At 38.4% G+C, this 15848-nt stretch overlaps 1 protein-coding gene across 1 annotated transcript in view; it reads right to left on the minus strand.

The window, feature by feature from the left end:
* ush2a (Usher syndrome 2A (autosomal recessive, mild)) overlaps positions 1–15848 on the minus strand; it is a 216151-nt gene that overhangs the window by 93429 nt on the left and 106874 nt on the right. Inside the window, exons 43-49 of the mRNA XM_013910893.1 lie at positions 13806–13968; positions 13540–13687; positions 10240–10397; positions 8706–8853; positions 7248–7403; positions 3732–3879; positions 2209–2351 (exon numbers count right to left, since the gene is read on the minus strand). Of these exons, the coding sequence (XP_013766347.1) occupies positions 2209–2351; positions 3732–3879; positions 7248–7403; positions 8706–8853; positions 10240–10397; positions 13540–13687; positions 13806–13968 (1064 nt within the window). The remainder of the gene's footprint in view (positions 1–2208; positions 2352–3731; positions 3880–7247; positions 7404–8705; positions 8854–10239; positions 10398–13539; positions 13688–13805; positions 13969–15848) is intronic.

Raw genomic sequence — 15848 nt, forward strand, 5'->3', positions numbered from 1 at the left:
AGAAGAAGAAAAAGACAGAAAAAACCCCAGAAATTAAGAAGTAAGAGAAAGAAGTAACAGTATATAAATGTGGATAAAGTGAGATCATATCCATAGTGTTAAAAATGGTTCGTGTCGACACACGCTATATTATATACAGTGTTCTGCCAAAGTGAAAAACTTACAAGGTTACAGCTCACACTTGCACATAGAGATCAGGTTAGAATGATCTCCTTCAAAAGGATAAATCCAAAGGACCACTCTATAAAGAATGACTGAGTGTGTTAAGATCAAATGTACAGTATATGTCACTTGAGCGACTGTGTGAATGTGTGTGTGACTTTCAGTGAATGTATATATGTCTGTCGCTGTGTTCAGATTTGAGATTTATGTCAGAATGAACGCTGCGTGTATGAATTCCACAAATGCAGGACAACAAATATAAAATTCTAACTATTAGCCTTACTATACGTTACATCACCAAATGAAATGCAAAAGGTTGTCATTTATTCTTGTATGAGAGAGAGACGAGATTAAGCAGAGAATGTAGCCCCTCTTTTCTTTCCCTGCTAGGATGATAAGAAGATGGTTTACGGTGACAAATTACACATCAGTGTAAGGGAAATCCAATCTGCCTGAATGTGGCTTGCTCCCATCATAGGTTTAAATCCCTTTTTTATTAAGAACTTTTACACCTATTCTGTATTCATTATTATGGTAAAACAATTTTAATGAATATTTTAAAAATGTACATTTTTACATTTAAAGGATGCAGAATTGAAAATTCATGTCAAATGTGACATTTATTTATTAATAATTACTTGAATCCAATATGACACCAAAAGTCGTGAATAGGAATAAATGCTTATAAATGGCTGGTATCATTAGTGCAAAGAGATTGCTCCATTACATACATGCTTATTGTCAAAATAAATACACAAATCTGTCTGATCTTTGTGGCAACTGGGTGCAGTTTAGGTAGCATCCCAAAGCCTTGTGTTGCATCTCTGCATGAAGTGTCGTAACTGAGCATCAGGAGGTCTGTTATCGATGAGAAGGCCAAGGACTTATGCATGTGCATGACACATACGTTCTCAGCGTGAGACAGAGAGACACTAAGAATGTTTTCATTCTTGCATTAATAGTCAAGACACAAACAGAAACACGAGTGCAACAAAAACAAGTGTAACAAAAGCCCTGTGTGTGTTTGTGTGTGTGTGTGAGTGCATGTGAGTGTGTGTTTGCTAGAGGGAATTCAATTCTGCATAGCAATGAGAAAAGCGCAGGGCCATAATTTAATGCATCCTAAATGTCTGCAGTTGTGTGTGTATGAATAGGTGTGTGCGTGCATGGTATGTCATGGTATATGTGTAACTGCACTTGTCTTCGTGTCACTGCGTATGTATACGTACACTACACATACATGTTTTGTACACATTTGTGTTTGTGTGCGTATCAATGTATGCAAATCTCACCTGCTTAATGATAATGTATGTGATAATAGCGTGGTACTAATTAATTTATAACTTTGCACTGAGGAGGCTGTTCCAGTGGCTAATATGATTCTATTACAGCAATTAGCCCACAATGACACTGGCTAGGTCACTCACACACAGACACACACCTTACAGTATGTGAAACTCCCCATGTCTGTGTGTTTCACCCAGCGCTGTTTGAGCCCGTGTTTTCACCACCTTCTGCAGCTTTAGTTGTTCTCTCTCCCTCTCATTTCACACCTCCACTGAAAAAACATTTATACTTTTATAAAATAAACCTTGGAGGGAGTCGCAAAAAAGAGAACTAAGCCGAAGCCACATGTTTATTGTCTAATGAGTCTATTGCTTAGATGATCATCTAATGATCTGTCAGACTCCTTGAGTTTAACTTTAACACAGCAAAACAGGTGGACCACAGAAGCCCATCACTGCCAACCACTTCGCAGTCAGTCGCACAACCTGGAAGGACTTGACACAAGAAACACCTTGAAATACAACAAAACAATACCAGAAACCAGTACCAATAGGTAAGCTACAAAAAAGCAGTACAGCAGTTTCACTGACCCGTAACATGTTTATTTAAAGAAATTATTACTGTTTTCATGGTTATTTATTGGAAACATTTATTTATTTTTTTAAAATTATATTTGCATAGTTTATGCGCATTGAAGCTGTCTGTACAAATCTATGTAAAATGTTTTGGGCACTAATGTGCGTGAGTATGTCCACTTACTGTCCTCTGCAGTGCGAAGGGTTGTCCAGAGGCTTGCCGTCTTCCCGTGTGTATGCGAGACCACCACTCTAAACAGGTAAGGCGTGTATGGTGATAAGCCCTCTAAGTAATAGGAAAAGGTGTCTGTTGCATTTTCCAAAAGCCTAGAAGTGGATGGACACAAGCACAAATTCATTGATGGACATGCATTTGGGTCTGTGATGTGCTCTGTTACCTGGTGGTCACAGAGTGACAGCAGATTTAAATATGCTGATCTTGCACTTTGCATGCTCTTGTGTTTTAGTGGACACAAATCTGATGTTACCAAACTTCATTTTCAGATTTTCTGATGAAGAAACCAATCTGGAAAATTTCCTGAATTACTAGCAAAGCTTTACTGTTGCAGGAGTTACCATTTAAAAAAAAAATAAAAACATATGCAACACCATGCTTTCTACCTTAGACCAAATGTTACTCTTTAATGCTTCATCAGAGAGATTCAGCACCGGACAGCTTCTTACGTTCCTTAGGTTAATCATGTCAACATTGTACGTAGTTATTAAATCCCTTTTAGCCTACACGTAAGGCCAGAGAGATGTGCATGTGAGAGGTGAAAAAAAAAGGATCTGAATAGTCACAAAGTATGTAATTCATACTTCAGTGGGAAAAGTTACCGGTTTTAAAGCAAAAGGTTTCTGAAAAAAACAATTTCATCATACTTAAAAAAATGGTTTGTTTCTTAAATAGATTCCAAAGTGTAAATTCAAATATATTTTAAGTAAAACATTATAATAATGCCCAAATTTCATAGGGTTCCTAAACACTGGCTGCCTATGCATTATGTACAATTTTTTCCATAGCCTTTTATCTTATTCCCATGCCTTACCTGGCCCATCATATAATCATACAAAGGAATCTAGGACAAAGTAAAAGAATATTGTCATAAATGAGCGACCGTTGACCATTTAGCTTCAGATGGATAGAAGGGATGAATGAATGAATAAATCAGAGAACAATGAGATTTCCATAGCAGAGGAGGAGGAGGGCATGGCTGTCTGATATATAATACATGTAGCTAGTCATTTATTTATTACCACAGAATGAGAGCCTCCTCTTCTTGGATTAAATTGCAATTTGTTGTCAGGAAGCATGTAATGAATACATATCAGATGCACACCCTCTCTCCCTCTTTTTATTCTATCACACTTTCTTTGCCCGTCTCTCCCTCTCTCTTCCATGTCTTTGGTTTTTTTTGTCTTTCTGACTCTACATCCTGTCATTCCCTCTCTGGATTTCTGATGTTATGTCCTACTGAAGTGACATATTCACAGTTGTGCTGTATAATGTGCTCCTTTATATGTGCATGTGTAGGCTATGTGCACATAAACATTTTCTGATATTTAGAGTATGTAATATGTGTACTTTGTTGTGTGTGTGTCCAGTTACTTTATTGCTACTCTTCTCAGAAAACTTTTATGCATTGTGGAAAACGGTTTGCAAACTTGTCCATCTGCTTTGACTCTGCATTTTATGGTGTCTCTCACCTTATGATAGGCCTCTGTGGGGATGTCCTCATTTGCAGACTGTAGTAGAGTGGGCCTGGTGCATTAGAGTTGACAGGGGCGGACCAGGACACGTTCAGACTGGCATTAGTTGCATGGGCTAGAGTTGGCGGTGACAATCCATCAGGGGCTAAGAAGGAAGAAAGTATGTTGAGAAGAAGACAAGAAGAAGGAGCAGGGGAGTACAAAAATATGGAGGAAGTCAGTCGGTGAAATGAAAAGATTAGACATTTAGAGAGTAAGAAAAAAAACAAAAAAAATATAAAAAGGTATGTCCATTTCATCTAACTGATCAACTTCACTGTAACGCAATGACACCTCTCACAGTGTGGAGTATAAAAAGCACAACCAGATATACTCATCACTCTCACATTCACACAAATACACACACTGCATTAAATCCACAAAGTCCACGTCTTCTTAGCTCAGTGTGACAGTAAAGTCTTAGTGTTGGAAAATCAGTAAACAAGCCAGAATCAATATGATAGCTGAACAGAAACACAGAACATTTGTGCAAAGACAGAATAAAATGAGATAAGCTGCAAACAACAAGTACATGATGGAAATCAAAGTGACTGCACTGTTGACTATGTGAAATAAGAGCAGGCCCTCCGATGTATAAAGTGACCCTTCAATCAAAAATTGTGCGATGTCCACTTCAACAAGACTGATTGCTGAAGACATCTTATTCTAAAGATGGCTGTTACAACTGCACACAGGCATACACGAAGTGTGAGAAAAGCCTAAAATAACACTTTCAATGTGGATTCAGAATAATTTAGTGGTGGTCCATCAACATAACTCAACCCTCTAGTATATATTCATTATATTAATGCATACACAAAGCACATCGATTTTAAAAACATGACACAAAAGCCCTTTTTAAAAACAAAAAACAAAACAACTAAAGAATCACCATGTATGTGTGTCAGATGTGACTTGTCCATTTTTTAAAGGCTTATTTGTGGCTATGTTTGCAATTGTGTCACTATCCTTATCCAGTTCTCGCTCACAAGATTTACTAAGTCCTTAGAGGAAAGGAAGCTTGGAAAACAGAAAACTAAGAAACAGAAAACAAAATATGAGTGTAACACAACAGATATCAGAGGATTACCTTAATTGGCTATTTAATACCAACTTTGGCCTTTATTTCTAATCAGTTTTTATCAACCTTATATATCCTGTACCACCAGTCTTAGTCGACCTCTCCTACAACTGTGCAAACAATCACCTGCACTTGACTTAATGACTGCTTCTCGTAGGCTGTCTGCTCTCCATTTCAAACCAGACCAAATTGGCTGCTCTTATTTTACCCGTGTTTATGAAAAAACACCTGAAAAAACACGTCTTCATTTTAGATCAACAGTAGTTGGGTAAAAGCCTGCCGAGTTTCAAGAGGCAGCATTATAAGCAAATTAGGATAGGTCAAGTGAACATCCTGTCACTCGAAAGGCACCACAATGCTATCAGAATGGAGTGAGCAGTCGATTAGTAGGAAAATACACGGAAAGCGCGGAAATGGAGATCCTGCTCTTTTACAGTCAAACAAGGATTTAACAAATTACTGAATTGATACGATACACCTGAACTTAGATTTAGATTAAAATGACCCTCTGATTTGCATTCAGAGATTCAGTGGATTTTTTAATGACCCAGTTCATTCCTTCAGTGTGTGTATTTAGCTAATTCATCAAAAGATGATTCCTGCTTCTCTGACATACACACACACACACATATACGTACAGATATGCACACGCAAAACACACTGTTGGTGAGCCTGTGTCTCTCTCATGCTGTGTTAGTAGGTACAATATCAGAGGTGTCACTAATCGTTTTAAACTATGCACTTTTATGTTCACTTCTCTCTCTCTGCTCTCCTCCTCCTCAGCTCCTCTGTCTCTTGCTCCGCTATCTTCTCTCTGTTCTTTCATAGAACAAGGACGCATCAAGACAGTTTGCCTTATAGAAGTCTAAAGAGATGCCAGAGGCATAGAGGTAGAAAGAGAGATAGAAAGAGAGGAAACGTCTGGTATTTAAAATTTATACTTTCTTATGCCTTTGTTTTGAACTTGAACAGGAGAACTTTCCTAAGTCTGTCTTTTGTTGTTGACTCACTAAGACATGGGTGTGGTATGTGCAAGGGTGTACATATTCAACCCTTTTGATAACATTAGCTAAAGTGGTAAAATGTGTGTTTATAGGTGTGTGTGTGCTTGTATGTGTGTGTGCATGTTACAATTATCTCCAGACTGCTCTGATCAGCTTTGACATTTATCAGTATGCACAATCAGTCTCTATTCTACACCACCTCACACACACACACACACACACACACACACACACACACACACACACACAAAGGCTGTGTAAATCAGAAATATGTTTTCACATCATTAAGTCAAGTCAATGATGTGTATGTCGACTCCAGTGAATAATTGTTTTTTTTTCCTTTGCAGAGCAAGCTATAAAAATAAACCTTTCCAGTTCACAAGAACAGCAATTAAAATCAAAGTAATCTTAAAAATATCGCCACAGTTCATGTTTTGTGTGTGGCGTGAGAAACAAATCTACTAGAACAGTCATTTAATTAAGACCTTAGAAAAATTTCAATACCACAGTCATACTATTATCATCATTTTTTTTCTAAGGATTTTAATTTTAATTTGTTGTAGATCAACTGTGACTTAAATTAAAGGATTAAATAATTTCAAAATGCAAAAAAATGAGGAAAAAAACAAATAGCATTATTGAGAAAATAAATAATGTTTAATAATTTGGTAAAAATAGCAGGGATGTTGAAAACAATGAGAAAACTGCACCTATGAGAATCTACCTTTGATAGTTTCAACCTTTTTTAAATAGACAATGCAGACAGTGGGCATGAAAGCAGGGAGAGAGTAGGGACAATGATACTCAGTTAATGGTCTGAAGTGGACTCAAACTCAGGCAGTTCAAGTCTCTAAACCAGGGGTGGGGAATTCCAGGTCTCAAGGGCCGGTGTCCTGTAGGTTTTAGACTTGATCCAACACAGCTGATTTAAATGGCTGCATTTCCTCTTCAACATGTCTTAAAGTTCTCCAGAGGCTTGGTAATGAACTAATCATTTGATTCTTGTGTGTTGACCCAGGGTGATATCTAAAACCTGCAGGACACTGGCCCTTGAGGCCTGGAGTTCCCTCACCCCTACTCTGAACTATACCTCACCAGGCAGTAGCATTTCGCTATATGAGTTTCTTGCTCAAAGGAGTGACACAGTTCCTTGGTGCCCCTGCTTAACTTTGCTGATCTAGCATAGCAAGTTCAGGTTTTTTGTGTAACCAGCTAAGAGCAGGTCAAGAACGATGTAAACTGAAGCAATGAAGAGCACCTGTTGGATAAACCTTTAGAGCCTTTCGATGGATGATCATGATATTTGAAACTGTGACACAGTGAAAAAATTATGCAGTTCTAGTAATGATCAAATTAATAATGATAAGAAAGTCTTTGGCGTGTGAGTACCTGCTGGCAGTGTAGTAACACTGAGTGGCAGGCTCTCAATACAACCCTGTGTATTACAGCCTCTGATCCAGAAGCTGTAGCTAGTGTAAGGCTGCAGGTCTGTCACAGACAACCAGACGCCTGCTGCTGTACCTCCATCCAATGCACCATCACCATCTAAGAGACAGAGAAAGAAAGACATGTAAGGTCTTAGACCAAGCAATGTATAGCTAAAGATAATGAAAAACAGTGAATGTTTTTTATTAGTGTTACCACTCTAAAGACAGAAAAGTGACTTGTAAGAGATGCATAAAAAAAGAAAGAAAAAGGAAAGAGGAACGAGAGAGAGGTCGTGAGAGAGAAAAAACCCCACTGAGATTAACTTGAGAGTAATCGAAAGAGAGAGGTCTCCATATTGAGGTTATGCAAGGATAGTCAAAGAAAAGGGATCAGAAAATCATAGTAAGCAAGCCTATCCAATATATTTATACAGACACACCCACACACACGTAATTCTGTGTGGATTGATGAAGGCCGTTTGTATCAAAGAAACAGGAGGTTATGGGCAACTAGAGCGAAACACTGTCTCTCTTTTCCTTCCACACTGCTTCTATCCTTCTCTCCACTCATCTGTTGGGTTCTCTGTGAGGCATAGATCAAAGTGCCTGACAGTGAGTGTGTATGACAAGGAGAGACTTTGTGAATATGCGTAACTGAAAAAATGAGAATATGCGTGTTCTTTTTTCTCGCCATGTCCAGTCTATCTGTTGCTTTTGTTGTCTCCCCGCGGTATTGCTGCTCCTCATATCTTACATTGTTTTTACTGTCTTTTCTAATCCATCTATGGAAATATGAGCTTCTCATCTCCCTTTTTTCTTTATACTATTATTGAATTGCAACTTGACTTTGTTCCTCCTCCTATCTTCATACCACTTTTATAGTCTATACTCCCATGTCATTTCCTCTCAAATCATTGACACAGTATCAAAAAGAAACAACAACTTGTCATTTCTATGCTACTGTATACTGATTACTTCTTGATTACTTCCCCATTACATGGCTGACTTTCAGTGCAAGCTGACTTTGTGAGTGAGAAGTGTGATTATGTATTCCAATTTGCATTTGTACTGACATGTCCATTTCTATCTATGGGTCTTGATAAAAAGGCTTCACGTCTTTGTAAAGCCTTTTTGACCCTACCCCACCCCTCCAAAAACAGTGCGGATATGTCTACACAATAGGCAGAGTCTCAAGCAAAACAGATATGTTACTATCTATATGTTACTTTTTACCCCAGTAGGAATGACTGTGTATTATTAACATATCCGTATCTTTATTCAGAAAATGAGGCTTTCACATTTTACAACTTCCACAGTTGTGATGTGAATGTTTTACAGATAAAGTTGGGTTTGTTGCCTGGCGAATACTATATGAGACCTGTGCATGTGTAAAGATAAAGATGTAGCTTTTCGCTGTTACCTTTGCTTTTGTAGTATATTGTGTAGCTAAGGTTCCCATTCGCTCTAGGAGGGGCTGTCCAATGTGCTCTGAGAGATCTTGAACTCTGATTGGCCAGCTCCAACAGTATAGGACCTTCTGGGGCCATCTCTAATGTACGCACATCCACCTTAGAAGAACACAGATATCAAAATGCATAGAAGAATACAGATATGTAGCATTTTTATCATAGCTCCACTAACACTCATTCATCCAACAGCTATTGGAGAAATACAAAAAACTGAAAATAATGCCTCTCTCAGTCTGATACAACCTGTCTGAAATGTTAAAACTAAGCATTTTCAGATGAAACCACTCTACACAAGTAGCCGGCATTATCTCTGCCACCATTTTTCCGTCCTCTTTCATCATTACAGTCTTCTTCTGTCTCATTTCTTCCTGTCTGACTCTCCTCTGCTGCCTTCGATTCCCTTCCACCTCATCTCTCACTTTGCTCTGGCCATTTACTCTGTCCTCATCATTTACTCTTTTTGCCTGAAATTCCCTTCTTCTCCGACTCCTTTTCTCCTTTTCCTGCCCATCCTATCACCTCTTCCTCTTCTCCACTTCATCCTGTTTCACCCTCCTTCACCTGCCCACCCTCCTCTTCTCTTTTTCTGCTAGGTCAGCAGTTCTCCTGGTGTTTGACTAAACATGGCATCTGTATTGGAAAAGTGCCCCAAAATATGGCCTGTTGTCAGAGGCGTCGTTGAAAATGAAGTGGCATTTCCTACCAAATGTCACCGTGGCCACGCCAACCCTCGTTATTGAGCCAAGAGAATCGATCACCTTTATGACTCCCAATGACACACACGTACACACAGACACACGTGTGTGCAGGCATTGCCACATATGATTTTGTGCATTAGTTACAGCGCTAATGAAACTCATGAAAATAATTCATGCATAATTTTATAAAACTTTTGCTACGCTAAATTTGACGGGTGTATTTGACAAAAATGTAATGTTGTGTTTTGTGTTTCATACTTTTGGTAGAAACTAGAATTCATGTTGAAAAATACTCTGCTGTTTCATGTCATGGTCCCTGTGGTACTCACCAGTTTTTAGTTGTTTCTTGTTTTATTTTCTACTTGTGCCTTCTGTGTTCAACTGTCTCTATCATCTTAATTAGTATTCATATTTCAGTGTTTCAGCGATAGCTGTTGGAGGTTTTACTTTAAAGTTCAGTTTTCTCATGTTTCTAGCTGTGGTTACTTCCTGCTTTTGTTTCTGCTTCTTACCCACATAATTTAATTAATTCCACCTCTCATCACCAATCTCCCCTGTGTGTCAATAACAGTCCCGTTGTTCCCTTTTTCTTTGTCAGATCATTAGATCCGGTCAGTTTTGCCTACTTCCATACCCTGGATATAAATCTTTCTCAAGTATCTCTTAAAAATAAGTTCAAAAGCCAATATTCGGTCAGTAACACCAACAACACAATTATTTACAAGGCATTACTATATGACAAAGCATCTTACAGTTTGTTATACTATATGCTATAACACTGACTGACCATCGGTCCCTTGCCACAGCCTCGTGCTGTGCAGGCCTGCAGCCTGAGTACATGCCGGCTCCAAGGAGAGAGTCCCTCCACCAAGAAGAACCTCTGGGAGGAACTGGTGTTTAAAATGAGAACTCCATCCAGCCAGAGACCGTAGCTAGTTATAATACCTGGGAAAAGAACACATCTGATTAGAACATGACAGAATAAAAATTAAAATAACAGGGAAAAAATACCCCAGGCAACAATAGAACTGACATTTCTTAACAATCCTTAGTATTTATTACAATAAAAGAAGTCTATTGAACATGGAATTCCCGCTCCTTGTCACATTCTGCTCACATCCCCTGCCCTGAATAACCTCTGACCAAGAGCAACGATTTAGACAGTGATGTTAAGTATCACAACTAATCATAACCATTACAAGCTTTCATCGAGATCATTTCCTGTAGGTTTTCAGAAGATAGTTATACTGAGATAGTTTTACACTCTGTTTGGATTGGTCACTCATATGCAATAATACTGCATCCATAGTGTGAGGCATTACAATCATAAAGAGAGCTTTACTATGACGGGATGCAGTCTGGGTCACTGGATTACAATGCAAATGAAAACTGACTTAGGGGCTGCAGACCTGCCAGTCAGGTAGAGTGATCCAATGATAGAAACAGCACTGAAATGACAAATGTAACCATGAGTGTTAGGAGGATAAAAGCCCTAAGAAGGACAGTTGTACTACGATGAATGGGCGCACACACACACACACACACACACACACAAATAAGGGTGCAAATAGGTGTGCACACTCTAACCTGCACACGGACAAACTGCACATATGTAGTTTGTACACACGTATCCATACCCACACACACCAGCACAATCATTACATTACATTACATCCACCTAATAAAAAAATGAAACAGTAAGGTGCCAAATGTGCTTTTCCTTAATAAAAATGCATACAGGGGGCTCAAAAGATCAGCGCTAAGAACTAAGAGTCTATTCTGCTTTAATCATGTGTGGGTTTTATTATTGCTCAATAGAGATATACACACCTATCAGGAAAACGAAGAAACGAAAAAACCCACAGACACAAGCTACATCTGGGGAGCTCTTAATGTGGCCAATCACATGCGTGTGAGAGCGTGTGCATATGTGCGCGGACATCTGTATGTGCTTGTGTGTGTGAATAAGCCCATATCAGTATAGGCTGTAATAAAGACAGGTTGGGAAATGAAGCAGCGAATGCATAACAGGCTTATTTCCCCTCTTTGTCTGCGTGTTGCCCCGACCTAATCCCCGAGAGGATTATCCCCCACAAATCCCTGCGGAATTGGGGAGAAGGGGGGAGAAAGAGTGAGAGGAAGGAAGAGAGAAAGAGAAAATAACATAGGATCTAGGTCTTCTGGAACCCATCACCATCATCATCGTGGTTGTTGCCATCCATTTGTATAAAAAAAGGAGTTAGTGAGGAAAAACGTACTGAGCTCTTCTTCTTTTCTGAGCAAAAATTAAAGCTTTTTAAGCACGAGATAATCGGGTAATCATGATTAAGTGTTTCCCTTGTTATAAATTTCTGTCATCAACTGAGAAAAGCTTTAAGTAATTTATCCAGGCTAATATGCTCACACATCACAGGGTTTATGGTGCAAAATGCACTCGTGTGGCATTAAGCGTAAAACACACACGATTCACATTCCACACACACACATTGTGGAATTACACATACTTTAACGAGCATGACAGTAACATTTGATAATATGTGGTAGTGTGTGTGGTATGTCAAGAGACTGTGAAATGGGAGGGGATCAAGGGGTTTTCTTCGCTTAATTAATTTGGTTTCATGAGATATACTATTTGTTGATATAGTCCTTGAGATTATCGATAAATACATCATTTTCAGTGCACCATGTCATACATAATGTTACTTAAACTTACTGTATTTTCACGACTATTTAACTACTTACCTTTAAGAGTTGTATTAAAACACATGAGTTCATTTCAAAGCAAACATCTGCTGACTTGACATATGTGTATTCAGAAATCAAGATAAACTGTTTAAAAAAGTGGGGCCAATCTCTTTTACAGTAACTACTAACGTATTTCATAATGCATTTCATGTCTTTGGCAGTATTTCTGTGCTTTTATCACAGACAGCGTTTTAGCTTATGCTGATTAATGTGTATTTTCATTGGAACACACAACAACAATTAGCAGGCCATGGACGATATCGGGAAAAAGTAAAAGAGATGCAACACAGCTGCGTTAACAGTTCACAAGAGAGAATGCAGACGTTACTTCTTAACCTCTACAAACTGGGATGCCCCATGTTTCTTTTCTACCTACAGGTGAATTCTGCATTCTGTCCTTAGACTGAAGACATACATGCACTGATTTTTGATTTATAGGATGTGGGACGATGAAAACAGAATTAAATTCTGAAACATTTAAAAAAAAAAGAAAGAAATACAAATCCATATCTATTATTTCCCTTTCAGAAGATTAGATCAGTCTTTTGCAAATTTTGATTACGAGAGAGAATCACACTAATAGAATACGGATCACTCGTTGCCTTCTCTAAATAAACCACACAGCTTATGTAGTTACGCTGCTCCTTTTTTGATCACTTTAACTCTTTAAATTCTGTTTTAAATAGACACCTTAGACTCTTAAAATACACTTTCCCCCCAGATTTTAACTGGGGACAGGTGAAGAAGACAAAGGTGAGAAGAGGAGAGAGTAGAGGAGTAGAGAAAACAGAGAGAAGGCCATCACAGCGAGTCTACGCTCTTTCAGCCTGCAGTTCTCTCTTTAGTCAAAAGGGAGCACTTTTCATCCACTTAAAGGAGCTTGGTGAAGCGCTGTCCTCTCCCTCTCGGTCTCTATTAGTCTCGATCTCAAATTGTTTGTTCTCTCACCCTGTCTCTCTCTCTTTCTCTTTTCGTTATGAGTCCTTTGTGCTCTCTCTTTTTAGTTCCTCTTTCTGTTTCCCTCTTCTTCTTCTCTACTCCTGGAGACTCAACTGATTCCTCTCACTCACATGTAAATGATCTTCTGTTTCACGGTAACAGGAACAGCATCCTTGAAACACGGACAAACCTTTATATCTGTATTTATGTCATAGACACAGGGTTATGGTAAATAGCATCACCTTTTAATCAGTTCTTCAGGTCTATTAATATCACATGCTGTTATCATCATGACATTCTTCTTCTTCTTCCACTTCATTCAATGCTCATGTTATTCTTGATAACAATTTATTTTAAAAAAATCAATGGTTTTGTATTTTTGTGTAGGTGTGTACCCTCTCACCATTCGGAGTGTCAGGAGGAGTCCAGGTGACATTGAGCGCATTGGGGGACAAAGGAGTGACCAGTGGTGCAGGGACATTTTCAGGGGTGCTCTCTTCAGTCTGAGCCTGGCTTGGTGGACTTAAAGTACATCCACCTCCTGTACAAGCCTGCCATGCACACACACATGCACACACATACACATGCACACACATAAACAATAACATAAGAATGAATATGATACAAACGAACAAATTGAAAGTCAAAATTAAGGCGCAGTGGACTTACAGCTACTGTGATGGTGTAAAGAGTTCCAGGGGTTAGGTTGCGGAGCGTGTAGTCTTCAAAAACGTCAGAGCTGTTATAGGCTAGCACACGCTCTGCACTGTCATGAGACAGGAAGATCAAACAAAACTCCAAAACACCATTTATCTGAGAGGGATGTGACCACCTAGAAATGAAGAGAAAAATAAACATAAAATAAATTCGACCTTTCACTTTTCTGCTTTTCAAAAATCCTAGTGTGAAAACTTTACTGTAGCCCAGTGGGAAACACTTTTAATATGACTATACTTCAGCCAGTTCCCAGTTATTTCCTACTAACCATTTACTTATGTTTTTTCCCCATTTACCTAAAATCTAATATAGTTTGGGACTTTATACAACAGAAAAAAAACCCCCTGTAGACTTAGTTGCATCACTTCTCTACTTAACGGTTTTTTTTTCATCGTATTGCAAAAACCTGGTACTTTAAATATATAGAAGTATTGGCTTTTGTTAACATTTGATCAAAACATTTTACATTTTGGTTTTTCACAAATTGATGCATACTCAATCATCCAGGTAAGTAAATGTCCAAAACCTGATTCTGTTCGCTAAGAAAACGCTATGTCCAGATGAACAGAATCAACTTTTAGAGTTTTTCACAAATGAAACTAAACTGCAACCCTTATGAGGTTCAAGGACGTCTTGAATCGTCTTGACTGCCTGTTAGTATCTAATAATGCCTGTTTTAAAAAAAATAAATAATAGTATTTGATTTGTAAACTCGTATAAATATATGTTTGGCATTTTTTAATGTTGATGGTCAGGATAGTAAGAGACAAGAAAGGAAGGAGAGAGTGGGGGTGATAGCACATGGGTAACATCCTGGGGAGACTTGAACCCAGGCCCCTGCAGTAAGGCTTTGTCATATGGCTTGCCTGCTCGACCAGGTGAGCAATGCCAAACTTTATGAATACATTACCATTAAGTGCAGAGGTCTGCACAACGCTCGAATTAAAACATCAAGATAAAAATAAGACGCGAAAAAGGAGTGAAATGTGTGTGTGTGTCTGTGGCAGTCCGGACTGAAACAGACTGCTCTGAGTATCTGCATGTCAGTGTCTGCCTTCATCACCATGTTTCTTCTGTCAGCTGAAGTAAACACAGTGCAGTGGTAGGCTTCCTTACATGTGCACAGAGGCACGTACACACACGTACAGCACACTGCGCACACAGTTTCCTTCAACAGTCAGGCTGAGGTGTCTCCTTTTCTATATTTAGAACAGGAAGGTCATCCCCAGCAAAGAGGAGAAAAAAAGACCAGAAATGGCATTAGGAAATCAAGACATGTCAACTATCTCGCGCTGTTATAAAAAGGGGGCCAATGTGAAAGAGCACGACTCAGGAAAATATATTTATATAATTACTGCTGTACTTTTGTTGGTTCTAAGTTTGAATACTAATGACTAAACAGATTTTATGTGTTTGGATTCTGCAACATAAATGAGATGTTCCATCTTTACAATGATTTTGTTCAGAAAAGATAAAATCTTATTTGCCAAAATGTTTTGGGTTTTTTTGCAAACTCAAATATACTAAATTAAATCTGTTTTAAGCTGGCAGTGAAGTGTGTTCACTAACTATTACACATTTTATAACTAAAAATCTCTCTGATAAGATATTTGATAACTAAGATTTTCTGAAGTATGAAGTAAAAAAAAAGAAGTCATAAAAAAGGAGCACTAAAATACACTTTATAAATTTTCCTGCAATTCTTACAAATCCCTGAAGGCAGTACAACCCACCTGGCATGGTCGCGAAGGGAGGCCATTTTAAAAAGTGATGGATTCCTTTCTTGGGTCCTCCCATTAAAAGCCATTTTTTGAATGACTGATGAGTGTGTGTTAGCACACAATTAGCCACTGTGGCTAATCTATCATATTTATTATAAGATTTATATGCTGTCGATTGGCAGCGTGATATATGTCCACTTTTGAAAAACTGAATCAAAGGGGAATTGTAATAATCTGTATAATAATTCACTATGGTAATTGTTTTAAAAGTGCG

This window comes from Pundamilia nyererei, unplaced genomic scaffold (assembly GCF_000239375.1).
Source record: "Pundamilia nyererei isolate P.nyererei 1_Seehausen unplaced genomic scaffold, PunNye1.0 scaffold00051, whole genome shotgun sequence".
In the NCBI taxonomy this organism is placed as follows: domain Eukaryota; kingdom Metazoa; phylum Chordata; class Actinopteri; order Cichliformes; family Cichlidae; genus Pundamilia; species Pundamilia nyererei.